Source organism: Cynocephalus volans, chromosome 8, assembly GCF_027409185.1.
Source record: "Cynocephalus volans isolate mCynVol1 chromosome 8, mCynVol1.pri, whole genome shotgun sequence".
Taxonomy (NCBI): Eukaryota; Metazoa; Chordata; class Mammalia; order Dermoptera; family Cynocephalidae; genus Cynocephalus; species Cynocephalus volans.
This window is the reverse complement of record NC_084467.1, coordinates 74,449,098-74,467,645: the sequence shown is the minus strand read 5'-3', so window position 1 is coordinate 74,467,645 and position 18,548 is coordinate 74,449,098. Positions and strand designations below refer to the sequence as shown.

General features: G+C 34.8%; 1 protein-coding gene across 1 annotated transcript in view; it reads right to left on the bottom strand.

The window, feature by feature from the left end:
- The window catches only part of DNAI3 (dynein axonemal intermediate chain 3), a 63,145-nt gene that overhangs the window by 22,660 nt on the left and 21,937 nt on the right, over positions 1-18,548 (bottom strand). The window contains exons 7-14 of the mRNA XM_063105784.1: positions 17,495-17,685; positions 16,609-16,733; positions 15,426-15,515; positions 13,923-14,009; positions 12,865-12,993; positions 10,230-10,303; positions 5,119-5,263; positions 4,178-4,265 (exon numbers count right to left, since the gene is read on the bottom strand). Of these exons, the coding sequence (XP_062961854.1) occupies positions 4,178-4,265; positions 5,119-5,263; positions 10,230-10,303; positions 12,865-12,993; positions 13,923-14,009; positions 15,426-15,515; positions 16,609-16,733; positions 17,495-17,685 (929 nt within the window). The remainder of the gene's footprint in view (positions 1-4,177; positions 4,266-5,118; positions 5,264-10,229; positions 10,304-12,864; positions 12,994-13,922; positions 14,010-15,425; positions 15,516-16,608; positions 16,734-17,494; positions 17,686-18,548) is intronic.

The window sequence follows — 18,548 nt, the reverse complement described above, 5'->3', positions numbered from 1 at the left end:
CAAAAGTGTGGGATACTTCCAATACAATACTTGGGGAGCAAAATTATAGCACTAAACTAATAGAAAAGAAGAAAGGCCTCAAATCAATGACTTCAGCTTTCACCTTAAGAAATGAGAAAAAGAAAAGCAAATTAAACCCAAAGTAAATAGAAGACAGGAAATAATAAAGATGAAAGCAGAAAACAGCTGGCCAATTAGCTCAGCTGGTTAGAGCACGGTGTTGTAACACCAAAGTCAAGGATTCAGATCCCCATACCAGTCAGCCACCAAAAAAGAAAGAAAGAAAGAGATATGAGAGCAAAAATCAGTAAAATAGAAAAGAGAAAAATAACAAATAGAGAGTGAAAACTCTAAGCCCAGGTGGTTTAATTGATGAATTCTACCAAACATTAAACAAATAATTTCAATTCTAGATAAACTGTTCCAGAAAGTGCAAAAAAGAAAATTAAAATACTTTTCCATTTTTTTGAATATTTTTGGAAAAAAAATTGAAATACCAAAACCAGATAAAGACAATCATAAGAAAGAAAGACTATATGCCAATATTCCTCATGAACATAGTTGCAAAAATTTTTAACAAAACTTTATCAAATTGAATCCAACAATACAATAAAAAGATATTACATCATGAACAAGTGGGGTATACCCCAGGAATGCAGGGCTGGTTTAACATTTAAAAATTAATCAATGTAATTCACCATATTAATAAGCTTAAAAAGGAAAAAAAGGGTATGATCATCTCAAAATATGCAGAAAAGCTTTTGACAAAATCTAACACTGATTTGTGAATAGAAGAAAACTTTTTCAACCTGATAAAGGGTTTTATGAAAAACTTACAACTAATATCATACTTAATGGTGAAAGATGGAATGCTTTCTAAGATCAGGAGCAAAAAAAGGATGTCCACTCACCACTTTATTTGACATTCTGGAGGTCCTAGTCAGTGCAATCAAGTAAGGAAAAAAAAAAAAATCCAAATTGGAAAAGAAGTAAAACTGTCTTTATTTGCAGATGACATTATCATATATATAGAAAACCCAAGAAAACCCAATAAATTTACTAATAAGTGATCTACTAATAAGTGATTTTAGCAAGATTGCAGGATACAAAACCAATATTCAAAATCAATTGTATTTTTATACACTGGCAATGAACAATCAGAAAAAAATTTTAAAGTACCATTTACAAAAACAATGAGACACTTAGAAATAAATCTGTCAAAAGACATGAAAGACCTATACACTGAAAACTATAAAACATCACTAATAAATTAATGACATACTTAAATGGAGAGATATACTGTGTTTATGGGCTGAAACAATTTTGTTACATGCCAATTCTCTTGATATTGACCTATAGATTAGATATAATTCCAATCAAAATCACAGCAAGCTTCAATGAAAAACAAACTGTTCCTAAAACTCACATGGAAAAGCAAAAAACCTACTATGGCTAAAAACTACTTTTAAAAAAAAAGGTTGGAGGACTAACTATCTAAGTTCATGACTAATTATAAAGCTACAGTAATCAAGACAGTGTGGTATTGGTGTAAAGATAGAAACATGGATTGATGGAACAGAATAGTTTAGAAATAGACTCACATGTATATGGACAAGTGATTTTTGATAAAGGTGCAAAGCAATCCAGTAGAGAAAGGATAGCATTTTCAACAGATGGTGTCTTTGATCCATAACTGTGCCATACACAAAAATTAACTCAAAAGGGATCATAGACCTAAATGTAAAACTATAAAACTCCTAGAATAAATTAGGAAAAAACATTTGCAACCTTGGGTTAAGCAAAAATTTCTTAAATTTAACACCAAAATCATGATCTACAAAAGCACAAATAGATAAGTTGGACTTCCTCAAAATTAAAAACTTCTGATTTTCAAAAGACTGTTAAGAGAATGAGACAACAAATCACAGACTGGGAGAAAATATTTGCAAATCACATATCTGATATAGGACTAGTATCTAAAATATATTAAGAACTCCCCAAACTCAATAACAAGAAAACAAACAACCCAATTAAAAAATGGGCAAAAGATACGAACAGACACTTCACCAAGGAAGATATACAAGTGGCAAATAAAGACATGAAAACATGCTTAACATCATTAGTCATTAGGTAAATGTGAGTCAGATATCACTATATATATTTCAAACGGTTAATTAAACAGACTAACCATATCAATTCTTGGTAAGGATATGGAGAAACTGGAACTCCCATACGCTGCTAGTGAGAATGTAAAATGGTCAAACCATACTGGAAAACACTTTGGCAGTTTCTTACAAACTTAAACATACACCTACCATATGATCCAACTATTCCATTCCTAGGGATTTATACAAGACAAATGAAGTGCATGCCCAGACCAAGACTCATACATGAATGTTCATAGAAGCTTTATTTGTAATAGCCCTAAGCTGAAAATGATCCAAATGTCCATCAACAGGTGAATGAATAAACGACTGTGGGATATCTATAGAATGAAACACTACTCTGTAATAAGGAAAGAACTATTGATACAGACAACATGGATGAATCCCAAAATAATTATGCTGATTAAAAGAAGCCAGACCAAGGGAAAAAAAAAAAAAAAAAGAGTTTATATTGTATGATTTACATAAAATTCTAGAAAATGCAAACTAATGTATAGTAACAGAAAGTAGATTTGTGGTGGGTGGGAGTAGGGGAGGTGTCCGAGGGAGGGAGCACAAGGGAATCCCTCTAGCAGTAAACATTCAGGAGTGGATGGATACGTTCATTATCTTGATCATGGTGATGGTTTCATGGGTGTGTACACATGTCAAAACATATCAAATTGGGCACTTGAATAGCACACAGTTTATCGTATATCAATTATACCTCAATAAATAATCCCCCCCTACACACACTTTAAAAGAGGTAATGATATCCTCACTGTAAACTGGAAAAAAGTAGTCACATCCTCGTGGCCACCTGTTTTCATTAGGTTAAAAAATAAGATTAGGACACTTAATACAAGTTACCTTTTTACAAATTACATTAACCTTTCTTAGCCTTGGTTTCCTTAATTATAAAATGGTAATGCAAATTCCCAGCTTGCACATTTGTGTGATCATTAGCACCTGTTTTCACTCACCATTATACCTCCAGGACCTAACACAAAATAAGCACTTCATAAATATCTGTTAAATGAATAAAAGCATGTGCAATATTAGCACATTACCTGATACCAATAATCCAATATGAAAGAGGGGGAGGAGAAAGAGGAAAAAAAGTAGGAGGAGGAGAAAACTCACCTTAAATTCCTTCTAGAATGAAGTAGGCCCAAATAAATAAAAAGCATGCAATGTTTTAACATTGCTTTGAAAATGTCTATAAAAATTTAGTGATTCCACTTTTTTTAGAATGAGGTTTTGGGTTATATCAATAAACGCATGGCTCCAAAGTGAAATTTTGCTCACACTGGTTATTAGGTATACATTAAATGTTTTTCTTAGATGTCCTATCCTTTAACCGAACATTGAAAAATGTATAAATGGAATCCTTTCAACAAGTCAAATGCTTGGAAAATCCTTCAATCGCTAATCATTCTTGTACATTTGTATTACACATTGCTCTCCAGGTAGGATATGCACGCACGCTTTTACCCTGATTGTTCTGACAGCTTGTACGTGCACCCTGCAATTACTTCACCAAAGATGTGTGGGTTGAGTTGAGATAAATTTAAAAGTCAATTTTCTTTCTTTACTCAGTTTTATCATGGTGCTGTATAAAAATTAAAGTTTAAAAATATATTCTGATTGAGAACGGTAATTTATTTCTTGGTACTTTAGAAATTATTTTGCTAGACGTCAGATGTGTACCATTTCATAGAACTTTTTTTGAGCACATACATACTCATTAAGTGGGCTTTTAATGTAATGAGTTTTCAAAAATACATAAATGTGCTCAATAAATGTTTGTGAGACTGAATTGAACTGATCTCTGTCAAATATTTTTATGTGTATACACAGTTTTAATGTGTTGGCTATAGTTACTATAGCCATTATAAAGTTCCATACTGGAAGGTTTAATTTTCATATTCTTTTTACAAATCAGACTATCCTAGAAAGTAACTCATGTTAGATGTAATCAGCCACTAACATGCAAACTATTAAATGTCTTTTTACTAAGCAAAGGCACTTACCTTGTGTTTTGTAAATAAGATGGTCTTCATTCAGGCTTATCTTGGTTGGGCAGTGGTCTAAACTTGTTTCGCCCTTAGACAGTCTTAACTTTGGGGGCAACATAAAAGAAAGATTATTTCCATATATCCTTAAATTATTCTTAGGTGATTTATTCTTGCCTTTCCCTTCTGGCCCCAGATTGAGAGAAACCCACCTCCCTCTTCCTCTCCCTTCCCCTTTCCCCCTCACATTTTTAGTTGCTTTTCCCCATGGAAAGCACCTAAACCACATTTCTAAAACCTTGCCACAGAAGAGAGCTTGTCTGGGGACACATTTCCAAATGCCAAAGTCTCATGTGTTTTCTTTCTGAAAATGTCTTGTATTCTATTCCATAATACATCCTTGTTAGACTTTCTAAAGAAAGAGAGCCATCAACTTCAGAAATCCATTCCTACTTTTCACACATCACATCCATAGCCATATTTTTCTCAAATTAAAATGGTTTTTCCTCAAGCTCTATCTTCAGGATAAACACAAATAACTTCTCACTCAATTACTTTTCAATTGTGTTTGGTCATAGGTATTCCAACAGTATCAGATTCCAACTACTGATATGCAAAATATCCAGAATTTTGGCTACAACAGGAGAGGAATTAGCTTTTCTGGGCTAACCTGAGCACCTACCAATTTTTTAAGCAGCTAAAGTGCAATTGAATAAGTATTACACAAACCATTTTAAGTTGTGGCTTGCTTAGTTCATGATGGTTTTGATTTCTAGCTTGATCTAGGCAGGCACCAAAATAACTCAATCAAGGAATTTATTGGTTAAATGAGTACATAAATTGTAACTTCTTGTGTTAATATGAGCTCCTCTAACTTTTTAGTGTGTGTACACGTATGTCTGTTCATGCAAATTTTATAGTGTATATAAGCAAATAGGATGGACTAAATCCCATGATACCTTATTGAGAGGCTTCCAGGAGAGATCTAGATGCAAAAAAGTAGATGGTACATCAAAAGGAATTTCAATAACTTCTTCTTTCTTTTTCTCTGTTGGTTGGGGGGTTAAAGCTTTCTGTGGTCTAATATCCCAAAAACATATTGTGCTGAAAAAAAGTTTATATTTTATTTTTTATTAGGTACAAATAAAAGGTGTGACCTCAGGACTAGCATTACTGCTGCTACACATCAGCAATGCGACCACGGCTATATTTTAACATCTTCAAAACTAAGATTTTTTATGAAATGTGATTATTTTGCATTTTATATTTTAGAAACTTATACTTTTTATAGGGTTATTTAATAACTTCCTAGTCTTGAGACTAATATGTTATAGTAATATAACAGTTTTATTGAGCTATAACTCGTATACTACAAAATTCACCCACTTAAAGTGTATAACTTAGTGATTTTTAATGTATTTACAGAGTTGTGCAGCTATTACCACAATCAATTTTAGAAGATTTTCATCACCCTAAAAAGAAACTCCACATAGATTAGCAGTCACTTGCCATTAGCAGTTCCCCCCCAAGCCCTCTGAGCAGCCCTAGGCAAGCACTAACTGCTTCCTATCTCTATAGATTTTCCTATGCTGGACATTTATGGAATCATATAATATATGGTCTTTTGTGACTGCCTTCATTCACTTAGATTAATATTTTCAAGGTTCATCTATATTGTAGCACATACCAGTACTTCATCTTCTTTATTGCTGAATATTCCATTGTATGGGTATATCATATTTTATTTACCCATTCATCAGTTGGATTATTTCCCCTTTTTTGACTTAAGAATAAAGCTGCTAATAAACATTTGTATATAAGTTTTATGTAGATGTACATGTTTTCATTTCTCTTGGCTATATCTAGGAGTGGAATTTCTATATTATATGGTAACCCTATTTTTAATCTTTTGAGGAACTGCCAAATGATTCTCCAAAGCAACTTCCCCATTTTTACATCCCATCAGCAATGTATGAGGATTCCAGTTTCTCCACATCTCCACAAGTTCATTAACACTTGTTTTTTGTTTGTTTGTTTGTTTGTTTTGTTTTTGTCTTTTGGTTGTAGTCATTCTAGTGGGTATAAAGTAGAATCTCACCAAAAGTGGTACCACTCCCTAAGAAAATGAAGGTTTATGCCTACGTTTTCTTCTAAGAGTCTTTTAATTTTATCTTTTACATTTAGGTCTTTATTCTATTTTCAGTCAATTTTGCATATAATGTGAAGTAGGGGTCCAACTTCATCTTTTGCATGTGGACATCCTCTCGTCCCAGCACCATTTGTTGAAAAGACTGTTTTTTTCTTCATTGAGTTGTCCTGGAATCCTTGTTGAAGGTCAGTTAGCCATGCATGTGTGGGTTTACTTCTGGACTCTTAATTATATTCCATTTATCTATGTGTCTATCCTTATGCTAGTTCTAGTATATCTGTCTCCATAACCGTAGCTTTGTAGAAAGTTTAGAAATTGGAAAGTGTGAGTCCTCCCACTATGTTCTTCTTTAACAAGATTATTTTGGCTATTATAAGTCTCACTATGATTTTGGTTTGCATTTCTCTGCTAGCTAATGATACTGCACATCTTCTTATGTGCTTATTGGCCATTTGTACATCTTCTTTGGAGAAATATCTATTGGAATTTCTTTGCTCACTTTTTTTCAGTTTTCAAAATCTTGTTTTATTTGCATTCACTCGAAAGCTCTTACAGAAATACTTTTTGAGTACCAGGTTTTCTGAAGTGATCTATAACCGAGGCAATTTTTAATAGTTGAAGGTTTCTAGGGACTAGGACAAAGGTTGTTGATTATATTCCAATTTTTTTTCCCTCAATTTTTAAAAAAAATTTTTATCAACTCATATTTGATTATACATATTTTGGGGGTTCAATGTTGACATATATTGATCAAATCAATATTACTAGCATAAATAGTTACAAATTGTACTTATTCTTTATTGTCCAATCTCTCCCCATCCCCCTTTCCCTCCCCCCCACCTCTGATAACCCTAGATTTCTTCTCTTGTTCTGAAAGAGTAATGGTTACTCTGTTGATTTGTTGCCTAGATAATCTGTGCAATGCTGAGAGGTGTGTTCAGGTCCCCCAAAATTACATAGAGCAAATGCTTCTTCTGTCACTCTGAGATGGGCTTTGTGAAGAGAGACATCCTCTTCTTTTCTTTGGTCTCTGCTGGTGACTCTCCTTGTGTCAATGCACTCCAGTGGCTGGCAAACCATCTGCATGGTGGTTGTGACATCTAGCCACTTTCGCTACAGCCATGGTTATTGTGGTGGCTGTGGTGGGCCACCCACATGGAGGTGATGTTTTTGGCATGCTCCTTGGTGCTGGCGGTGTGCCTGGTTGTGGCGGGGGGGCAGTCCGGTCCCTGGATCCATGCCTCAGGTGGGCCCCAAGGCACTGGTGGTGTGCCTGGTTGTGGGAGGGGGGGGTCCAGTCCCTGGTCTTTGCTCACTTTTTAATTGGGTTATTTGTGATTTTATTGTTGAGTTGTAAGAGTTCTTTATATATTCTGGATACAAGTCCTTTATCAGATATATGATTTACAAATATTTTTCCCATTGTTTTTTCAATTTCCTGATAGTGCCTTTTGAAGCACAGAAGTTTTAATTTTGATTAACTCTAATTTGTCTATATTTTTCTTTTGTTGACTGTGCTTTTGATGTTTTCTCAAAATGATATAATCTTAAAAGCAACATAGTAAAAATAATGTATACACAGATGGAGTCAGATATTATGTACTTTGCACATAGTAGGCACCCAACAAGTGTTATTTCTCCTCTTATTCCTCCTTTCTTATTGGTTTATTATGAAAGTCAAATGAGATAATGTATGTGAAAATTATAAAGTTCTACACATATACAGAGTGCACTGAAAATAACACTGTATATGTGTGAAACTTTATAATGAATTTTCACATACATTATCTCATTTGATTTTCATAATCAACCTGTGAAGAATACGTTTCTCATAATGAAAGTTACAACACTTTATACTAATACTTCTACAGTACTTTAGTATAAAAGTGCCTTGTATTAATTACGTGAAAACATATAATGAAAATGGCAAAGAATATGCCATATTATCCCCCCAATTATATTAACTGAGATATATATATTATAAATAACCTGATTAATGAATTTAAGGTATAATAAAAATTAAGATGTATAAGTTAAAGTACTTAGATAAACAAATAGCAACTCAACTAAGACTAACAAAACATTTACTTATATGAATTGTTTAATCAATCTTAATCACTTTTTCATCTTAATAATGAATAAGTGGTTAAAATTAATAAAAATATTAATCATTTTTATGTTACCAAAATATAAATCCTTGAAAAAAAACACCATAAGTGGCATATTAAGATCTGTTTTAAACATGCTTATAGTTAAAGTTGTTTTTTAATGTTGTATAGCTCTTCTCAAGTTTTATTTATGGCATTAATTTGTATTATTCATGAATGGTTTGCTAAATACAGATAACATCAGCTGAACTTTCTACATGAATCAGTCACACATTCTTATTAACAGAAACTTATTTTCTCTTATTCTATAAGACCCTTAGCATGGCTGAAGTATAATGATTAGAATGGATGAGTTTTCTAGATAGCTAAAAGTTAGCTTTTCTAAATGCATAAACTTTATTTTTTACTTTAACAACTTTTGAAGGAAATATTTCCATGTTTACATAAATAAACATATAAAATCATAATTTAACCAACCAATACCCTTCCTTTCTTCCAGACTCAAGGGCCATCAATTATAAACAACAAACAAGGACCTGTGTCAATATGTTTTTAAATGTTCTCTGAGGCTACTGAAGAGCCATACCTTTACATGCAGTTACTTACAATCAACTTTATAGCATAAGCATTTCCCCATGAAATCATACTACAATTTTAATTGTTGCATAACATTCCATATGGCCCTTTGGGTGAGATGTTGCTTTTGCTTGGGTGACGACTTCTCCCTTTTTCTTTGGCCAGAGCATTCTAATTGTTCTTTGGGGAACTGCCCCTTTCCCATAGCATGCAGTCAGGTTGGCATTGTCACTCAGGGTGCTCTGCCATTCTTTCCCTGGCCAAAGGGGTGGGTTCATGAAGCAACAAAGGCTCAGAAGATCTTTTCCGGTCTCTCTGAATCTTGAGCGCCATGACACAATGGTTGGAGCTGATGCGTTCAGATGGAAGGGGCTGGCCATCTGTTCCTGCTACCCAAATCCCTGGGGTTCTTTCCAATGCCTGAGTCAGCTCTTCATTGATTCAGCAACATTATTACTTATAGCTACAGTATAGGATAGAGGTACATATGTAACTCACTATGTACAAGTATTCATTCAGATGGAAGGGGCTGGCCATCTGTTCCCGCTACAAGTATATAGTGAATTACAGGTAGAAAATGCATCTGCCTTCAGAGCATTTCCTCTATCCATAAGTATTTTTCAGGGTTGTTGTGAATATAAAAATAGTTAACCTATTAAAGCACCTAGTAGAGTACTGACATAAACATTCAATACATTTATTTCCAATAAATTAATTTTTTCCCCTTAAGTTAGCCACAGTCAATTTCTGCTCCTTGCAATCACAGAATTTTCCCCAATAGATGCCCACAGGACTAATCATATCTCCCCTACCCCTTGCCCATGGCTGCTGCTAATGTCACTTATGCCTTCTCCTGCCACTCCACAGCTGTTTGGGCTGCTGTCAGCTTCTATGACTTAAGGTGTCATTATTTCTATTGGGGTCAAAGCTGTTTGGAATGGTAAAGTTTTTCTAGTACTTGGATGCAAGATAAATAGCATTACTCTTCATATTTTCTACTTCATTATGAACTCTTAGTTTTATAAAGCCTAGCTCTTTTGACAACATATTTATCTCTATAAAGAGATTTTTAAAACCAGCAACAATCAATAACATTCTGTCCTTTAGTTGTGTTAGATTAAATTACTACAATAAAGATTATTTAAGGAGCAGAAGAAGACACTGATTTTAGGAGCACCTAAGAAAAAAGAACATATTGTATGAAAACATATTAGGAAATGTTTGAAATAAGACATACCAATCGGCTGAACATGTGACAAGTTGACAACATATTCCACTTCGATTCTCAAACACCGAGCCCATTCTGTTAATCTATTTTTTAAAAATGCAAAAAAGGAAATTCTATGAACTTACAAGAGTAATGTTTTTTTCATATAGCTGCTTACCTTTTTTATTTCTTTTCTTCTTTGTTGTAAATTTTAATAAAAGAACATAGCACTACCACAGAAGTTGGTAAATAGAAGGTTTTAAAATCAAATACAATTCCTACATATATTCTTGTCCAGTCTTTTGTCACAGAAACATTTTAAATATAGTTTTAATTAGAATGCATATACATTTTTATCTTGAGATTTTTCACTTCACATATTTACCTGTGAATTCATTTACCTATATATTCATAAATTATTTTGATAGTTTTATAACATGTAGATGATGGTATAAATTCATTATCTGTTATTATTAGAAATGTAGGCTCTTTCAATTTTTCACTATCAATTGAGTCAAACATAGGGGCTTTTATGAGATTGCTTAACATAAGATCAACAGAAAAGAGGATAGGTGTTAAAGAAGAAAGTGACGGTGTGGTGGGAATGCTGAGACCTGATACTTTCTGTAACTATTGGCACAACTCTGCAAGCACAGAGGATCTCCAGGAGGGTTTATGGCTCCTCGGGGTCCTAGAAGGTCCAAAATTCCAACCCAGTAGCTCTCAAATGAGGTGAAAGGCTTTGAGGTGAAGTGTGAAGATGCAGCTCTCACAGTCAATAGGGGCACATGACTTTCCTCTATTCCCCTTCCCTCCCAAGAGGACTGATGAACAAAATAGTACACAAAGGTGGGCTTCCAGCAGCAAACAAAAACAACAGTGAAATTAGGGGTGGAGGAAGGTGTGGGTGATGCCCTGTCAGGTCTGGAGGCATCCCAGGAGCTCAGCCACCACAGTCCTGGCTGACACAGCTGTGTGAACCGGTTCAGGTTCGCCAGCAGCTGCCAACTTCCACTGGGGTCTGATGAGCAGTCCTTGAACACGCGTTGTGCTACCTCTCCCTTTACTGAGGCTTCTTTGCTGCATGAAGTCAGAGACAAGAGATGTGCTTGCTCTAGGGTTTTAGGTTTTAATGATTAAAAAATAATAATATTAAAGAAGTTTGGAAAACAGAAGGTTTTAAAATCAAATATAAATCTTCTTTTCCCATCTTCTTTCATGAATACACTTTGACATGATTTTTTAAGGTGTGCATGTAATTTTGTACCTGGAGGCACTAATTGGATTATTTCTTAGTATGAATTCCCACTTCAATTACCAAATTGAAAATTTGGATGATTTAAGAACTGCATTGACTAACCATTCCAAAAGTTTTATGTTGCAATCAGCAATGTTAGTGTTAACTGGTCCACCTCATCCTTTTTAATACTATTACTTGAAATTTTCATTTAAAAATAAAGTCCAAAATAGTACATTATTGTTGCTTCATTATTAAATTGATTGATATTAGAAAGCCTCAATGATTTTCATGCTGATTTACTAATTGTTTTGTTTAGTGTGTGTCTTTTGCTTATTTATTGAGAATTTTTATATTTACCATATTTGGCACAAATATGTTCCTCCATTTAGTTATTTGCTCTTTATTTTTTAATTTAGAAATTTATATGTTATGTTTCAAATCTGTTGATCTTTCTCTTTGTGATTTCTTTCAACATTAAAAAACTTAGAAAACTATTGCCATCTTAGAAATCTGATATTCTATTCTGATTTGCTATATTTTTCTATGACTCAAGTTATTTTTATTTAAATTAATAACATCTAAATTAATTTCTGTGTATGGTATGAGTTAAAATGGAGTTCCTTTTCTTGTGTTATAACTTTCATTATTATATGTTAAATAATTATAGATAAGAGAAACTGTATCTGGGCTATTTATTTTGGTCCATTATGACTGTTTAAAATATCATTGCTTTACATAATCTACTTGAATACCTGGTAGAGTTAATTACCTCTCATAACTCTAATTTCTCAGGATATTTTTTGATATTCTCAACTGTTAATTCTTCAAAGTATACAGTTGACTATCAGTGTCCTTGAGGTAAACATTGGGGAGCTTGTCAGTTTCCAAATTCAAAACTACCACCCTTTGTGAGGTTATAGAACCACAAAGCATAGAGTTACAAAGCTTGGCAGTCAGGCAGGCTCACTTACTATGCAAGTAGTTTTCACCTACCAGCCCCTCAGCACTCTCAGTTCAAGGCTGTGCCTCAACGAATTACACATTACAATATGACACAGATCTTTAGGGTTGCCTGTCCCCAAATAGCTGTGATCATAAATTTTTAATTCATAAATACTAAGGGTGTAAAATACTTGCACTTTATTTTTACGTATCAAACCCTCATCTTCCCCACTATTGTATTAGGTCAATGTTGACACCACCTACATTTTTTAGTTATAAACCATCCAAGTCAAAAGACTGGCTTTATTCTCATCCCCAAATCAGACACTGGTTGGGCAACAGTGACCCAATTTTTTGACATTTAGTTCCTGGTTATTTCACAATTTGAATGTAAATGAATCAGTGACTTGAAACATCTTCTTTGGATGAAATCTGAAAATTTACAATCCAGTAGGAGGAAAGTATAAAGCCATCGAGACTCACCTCAAATGTGTCAGACAGCCAGTGTATATCTGTAATTACTTTCTTATGTCCATTTTCTATTGAAGAGACTGCACAATGTCTGATATACATTGCTTCTTTATTACTCTCTGGATCAAGGAGAAACATAGGCTGGAAAAACGTTAAAAGAAAGTTACACGCTAATTTCAGAGAACTGACAGGTGAACTCACATTTTACTCATGATTCTAATTAAAATTAATAACTCAGAGATATACCAGTTCAAAGAAAAACATAAATTAGTGTTTCTATATACCGTATATTTAAGTAATAGGATTATCTACTGTTCCCTTTAGTTTATTCTAAGATATTATCTCTAAATTTAACAAGTATTGTTGACCTATTCCCTAAAGAATCAATGAGACCTCACATTTTTGAACGACTATTTCTTGGCGTGCACGAAAGGTCACATACCACCCTTCCTTGGTAAGAGACCTGTTGATGTGAAGGCTGAGGAACTGAGGCTAGATGGATGTGCAATATGGTGGGTAAGTGCAAAGTTGGGATCTGAGGAAACTTTTCCCAACCCTCTTAACAGAATCCACAGCCTCACAAAATAGAATTGAAAGGTAATACAAATCTTTCCATGAACTTTCTGAAGTACCCTCATATATTAGTATCAGAAAGGACTGCAACCCTTCATTTTATACAAGAGCAAACTTATTCCTGCTGGGGTGAGGCGGCACGCCCACACTCACAGGACATGATGCAGAGCCTGCACCCAGCCCCTCTGTCCAGTGCCTTTTCAGCTACATCACTCTCTTTAGGCAAGTCGCTTAGTCCCTTCATTTTATTTAACAACAATAACAGAAAAGAATCTAACATCCTGGGATAGATGTTTGCTATGGTTTTAACCAAGGGCCCACATAAAAGAAATTTAGAACATGTCCACAAGCAAATGTGAAGACTTGGGGAATAATATTCTCTTTTATTTATTTATTTTTTTAATTGAGTCTTTGTTAAGTTTGGCAAATCTGTTATATGCTTTTTGATAAACTTCTGAATGGAAAAAACTTGCAAATGAAAAGTTATAAAAGCTAACCTTGAGTGTGACTTTTTTACTTCTACTACCACCCGACTTAATGTTTTCTATGCGATCTGCATGTGCAGTGATATCCCACATGACAATCTAAAACAGAAAAAAGTGTTATTATAACATTTTCAGGAAATAGCTAACTGGGTCTTAAAGATTTTTTAAAAACTATTGGTACACAGCCTGATAAATCAATCACCCTGGGGATAAAAAACTTTAGCCTATACCTTAGGTAGCAACATTTAAAGCTAATATGAGAAAGAATGTTTTCTTCTGTATAAAAGTATCTTCAGTATTTTGATTTTTATTCTTGCGTTAATAAAAGCTAGTATTTTGTAAAATCCAAGATATACATCATGCAATTTCCCTTTGCTTTGGGAACAGTTCTTCCTCTGTCTTTGGGAATGTGCTGTGATTGTGGGGATAGCTGCTTTAGACATGGGAAAACTTTCCAGAGTTAAGTACAAACACCCAGTTGTCTGAAAAAGGCTGGAAAGTGATGATTTCTATTTAACTAAATATTATGGCCAACTCTGAATTTGTATATACCTGGATGGGCATTTTTTGAAAAATCAGAACAAAGTAGAATATGCAACCTAAATTAAGATTATTTTTTAATGACTAAAAGGTATTTCAGTGCACTAAAATGTTAACAAAATGTCACAGTTACAGAACTGTGAGTGATTTTATTTTCATCCTGTGCTTTTTTAAGATATTCTAAAACAAAGTCATATTACCTTAGTAGTAAGTAGAAAAGGCATTTCAGGATTTGCAAGGATTAGAGGATAGGCTCTGGGTCATCATTATGACCCTCAGTTACTGTTGAACAAAACTGGGGGAGAAAATTTGTTTTCCCGGTTGATTTGGTTCTGGAGAAATGGGCATGAAACCTGCAGATGTTCATATTTCAACAACAAGGAAGTTTTCTTAGCCGCACTAAAAAGATTATATACCCTCCTTTTAATGGTCAAATCCACTGGATCACAATGAATTTAAACTATGATCATAAAATAAACAGGATATTGGAGGACAGGATCTAAATTGTATATAAATTAGTCAACATAAAAAAAAGAAGAAAAAAGAAAACATGGTGTTAAATTATATAGACATAAATTCAATGATATATGGATGTTTTCCAGTGAATTTCTATTTAAATTCTGGATCATCCCCTAACTCCTACCCCCAGGGAAATTTCAGAAGAGGCTTCTTTCCTGAGAGGTAGTAATGTTTGTAGCTTTTGTTCTTTCGTGGAATCTTATAAAGTATGTGGTTCTATCCCAGCAACACAAATAGATTTGACCCAGTTTTATTTCAATTAACATACACCTCTCTTCACCCTGTGAACACCTACATCTTTATACCCTCCTAGTTCCTGGCATAGTGACGGGCACACAATCGGCATGCCCTCCTTTGGCTGAAGTAAATCCTTAAGTTCAAGTAACTACCAAATGAAAGCTTATTACAGAATGTTGTATACATTAATAAATAGCTTTTTAAAAGTTTCTTAAGTACCTGCCCATTTATACAGCCTCCAGCAATGATATTAGGGTCACTCGGACAGAACTTGAAGCAAAAGATGTCATCTGGGCTCTCCAGCATTAACTAAAGTAAACCCCACAAATCCAAGAAAAGTAAAAATGCGTATTAAGATCGTGGCTAGAAAATATTAAGGCAATTAAAAGTCAATTATATAGCTATCTGTAAGCAATGTGCATATAGAGTTCATATCCAGAATTCTACCTCTGGATTGGCAGCTGCTTGTGTTGAATTTTATTGTGGACATTGGCCATACAAATGAGATGTGTATGTTATCAGGGGGGCCCGGTCTTTCCCCTCACCCTTGCCCCATGGGAGAAAAAGGGTAGGCAATTTTGGAGGTGTGTTATAATTTTTATAAACAAAAAGACTACAAACTTAGTGTTTCTGAAAAGTATGGAAGTAAGCTCTGTGAGGGCAGGATACTTGTCTGTTTTGTTCCCTGCTGTATAACTAGCCTGGCACAGAGTGGGCACTCAGAAATGGAATTTGTTGAATAAAAGAAAGTAGAGTAATTGCCAGTGATAATATTTCAAATTTTAAAATAATACAGAACTCAGAGGTGAACAAGCCCTATAAGAAATATATGAGTGTGAAGGAATAGTTGTATTAATACTGTAATAGTTAGCACCTATCCTACTGTGTGTTTCCACCAAGCAAAATACTGGCATGTTTACTGTTCTTTAAACACACCATCAAAAAAAAAAAAAGGCTCTAGTAGGCCACAGTTTTGCCACCACTGAGTTGAGGGTTTCAAAATGGAATTGAGGTGAATTATCTTGGTTTCTTTGGTACTTTAAGGATTCTAGAGAACTTTTGAAAATAAAATCTTTTAATACTCTCCTATAATTTTGATTAGAAAAGAGACAAAATAAATCATTTGCATTGTTTCTTTAAAAAGTTATCAGCTTGTTTTTTTAAAAGCTATTCTTCAAAGTAGAGGAAAGGAGGGTCTTTCTTTCTTCTTCCTAACTGCCTGGAAGTTCAGCCATGCTTCCATGGTGTGGAGTGGGGAGTAGTCTTGCATTGAAGAGAGCAATAAGGGTTTACAAAATTGGTTAAGCGATTATAAAGTACTTTGCAATAAAAACTGCTCAAGATGTATGTGAAAGTAATATTTAAAAATTTTAGGATACATGGGCAAGCCTCCCTTAATTACCTGAGGATGTATGGGATCGGAGAAACTCCAGAAAAGGATCAGTGATGGCTGCAGCAATAATTTACCAGAAAACTGGACTCTGTCTTCAAAGGAGAGTCGCACAGCCACCGACACTGCAATCAGTCCTGATTCAAACACAGCAGAAATCAAAGTCGACAACAGTTGTCCACAGAGAAGTGTTTCCAGCTTTTGCTTTTCTTTTCTTTTCTTTTTTTTTTTCCAACTGCTAGCTTTTGCTTTTCTACATAGTTACCATTCATTTCCATTTTGATAAAATTTGAATAAAAACATTCCCCGGGACACAAAGGGTATTTCCAGATCTCTGCTATTTAACATCGTAGCCACTAGCCACATGTCTCTTTTTTAACACTTGAAATGGGGCTGGTCCAGATTGAGATTTGCTAATAGTATAAAATAAACTGGACTTTAAGGATTTAGTGAGAAAAAAAACCGTTTTGTTTCTTTTTGTGTGTGAGAATAGGGCCATTGAGGGCTGAGAAGAGAAAGAGGGCTGCTGAGCTCTTCAAAGGAGGTGTGTTTCCCATCTTGGCCAGTAATCAGAAAGGCAGAGTGTTAGCAGGAATGAATTTAGCCTGGGGAGTGCAGCAAGCCCCAGTCAAACCTAGATTCTGCATTGTGCCAGCTGGTGACCTGAGCAAGTCACTTCCCTGAATTGAGCTTTGATCCTCTCCTTGTAAATGTGAAATAGAGATGTCCTATAGGATTGCAGGGAGGACACATGACAGCAAAGTGCTTGGCAGGTGCCTGGCACTTGGCTAAAGGAACTTGTTCTATTGAAATCGAGCTAGTTTGCCATTTTACATATAAAAGCAACTGACTATTTCAATGTCATCACAAAAGGGGATTCCTGTCATCTCCAACTCACCATAGATAGTTGGATGCCATGAGACGCAGGTAATCATTTTCTCCATTGGGCTATGAAGGTCGGTAAAGGACTGGTACTCTTTCAGGTGGGTATCAGTCTTGTCCCCAAAGGTGCCTTCTTCTTCTGCCAGGTTTTTCCAGTCATCAATAAATGTGTTCATGATTTCATTTTGCTGCAGGGCTATTTCAACACTATTTTGTAAAAAATAGTAATTAAGATGTTGGGTTTTAGTGTTCAATGATACGACTATTTCAGCAGCTCCTCCTACTTTATACTGAACAAAAAATAATAATTAATTCTCAGCTATATTTTGTAATAGTGATGAATCCCATGGGAAATAAATGACTTAAGAGAAAAAAAATTCACGGCGGTGTGCTACTCAGAACTTCTTTCAAAAGCAAACAGAAAGGACATTGTTGGGGGGGGGAGGGAGAGGGAGGGAGGTTTTGGTGATGGGGAGCAATAATCAGCCACAATGTATATCGACAAAATAAAACTTAAAATAAAATAAAATTAAAAATTAAAAAATTAAAAATAAATTTAAAAAAAAAGAACTTCTTTCAAGAACTTGCTGTCTAGCTGTCAGGAGGGCCGTCAGCTGACAGCCTCCAGCAACGTCGTGATCTGCCTGGGTTTCCAAGCCAAGGCCTTTGCTGTGTCCAGGCTAGTGACAGAGCATGGCAGCTGCAGGGGGGCCAGGGCCTGACCATTCTACCTCGTGAATGTACATGCCTAAGAAAATTGCCTTTTGTGACTCCTCCAACAGGCTGTCTTTGCTCTGGAGCTCCTGTTCAGTAGGCTGGGAATTTGTCTGAAGCTCTGCCTGTCCAATCCTGCTTTCTCCTTTCTTTTTCACAGTGTAACCCTCAGTAAACTTCTATTTCTCACTTTGTCCCATCTGCAGCCCAAACTGACACAAAAGACAATTTTCTTAGACATATTCACTCAGTACTAAACAATCACACTAAATGAGGATAGCCCAAATACATATATAATTCAAAACAACAAATAGGAGATTCTCAACAAAGGCAGATTTGGAGTTTAGAAGTGTGTG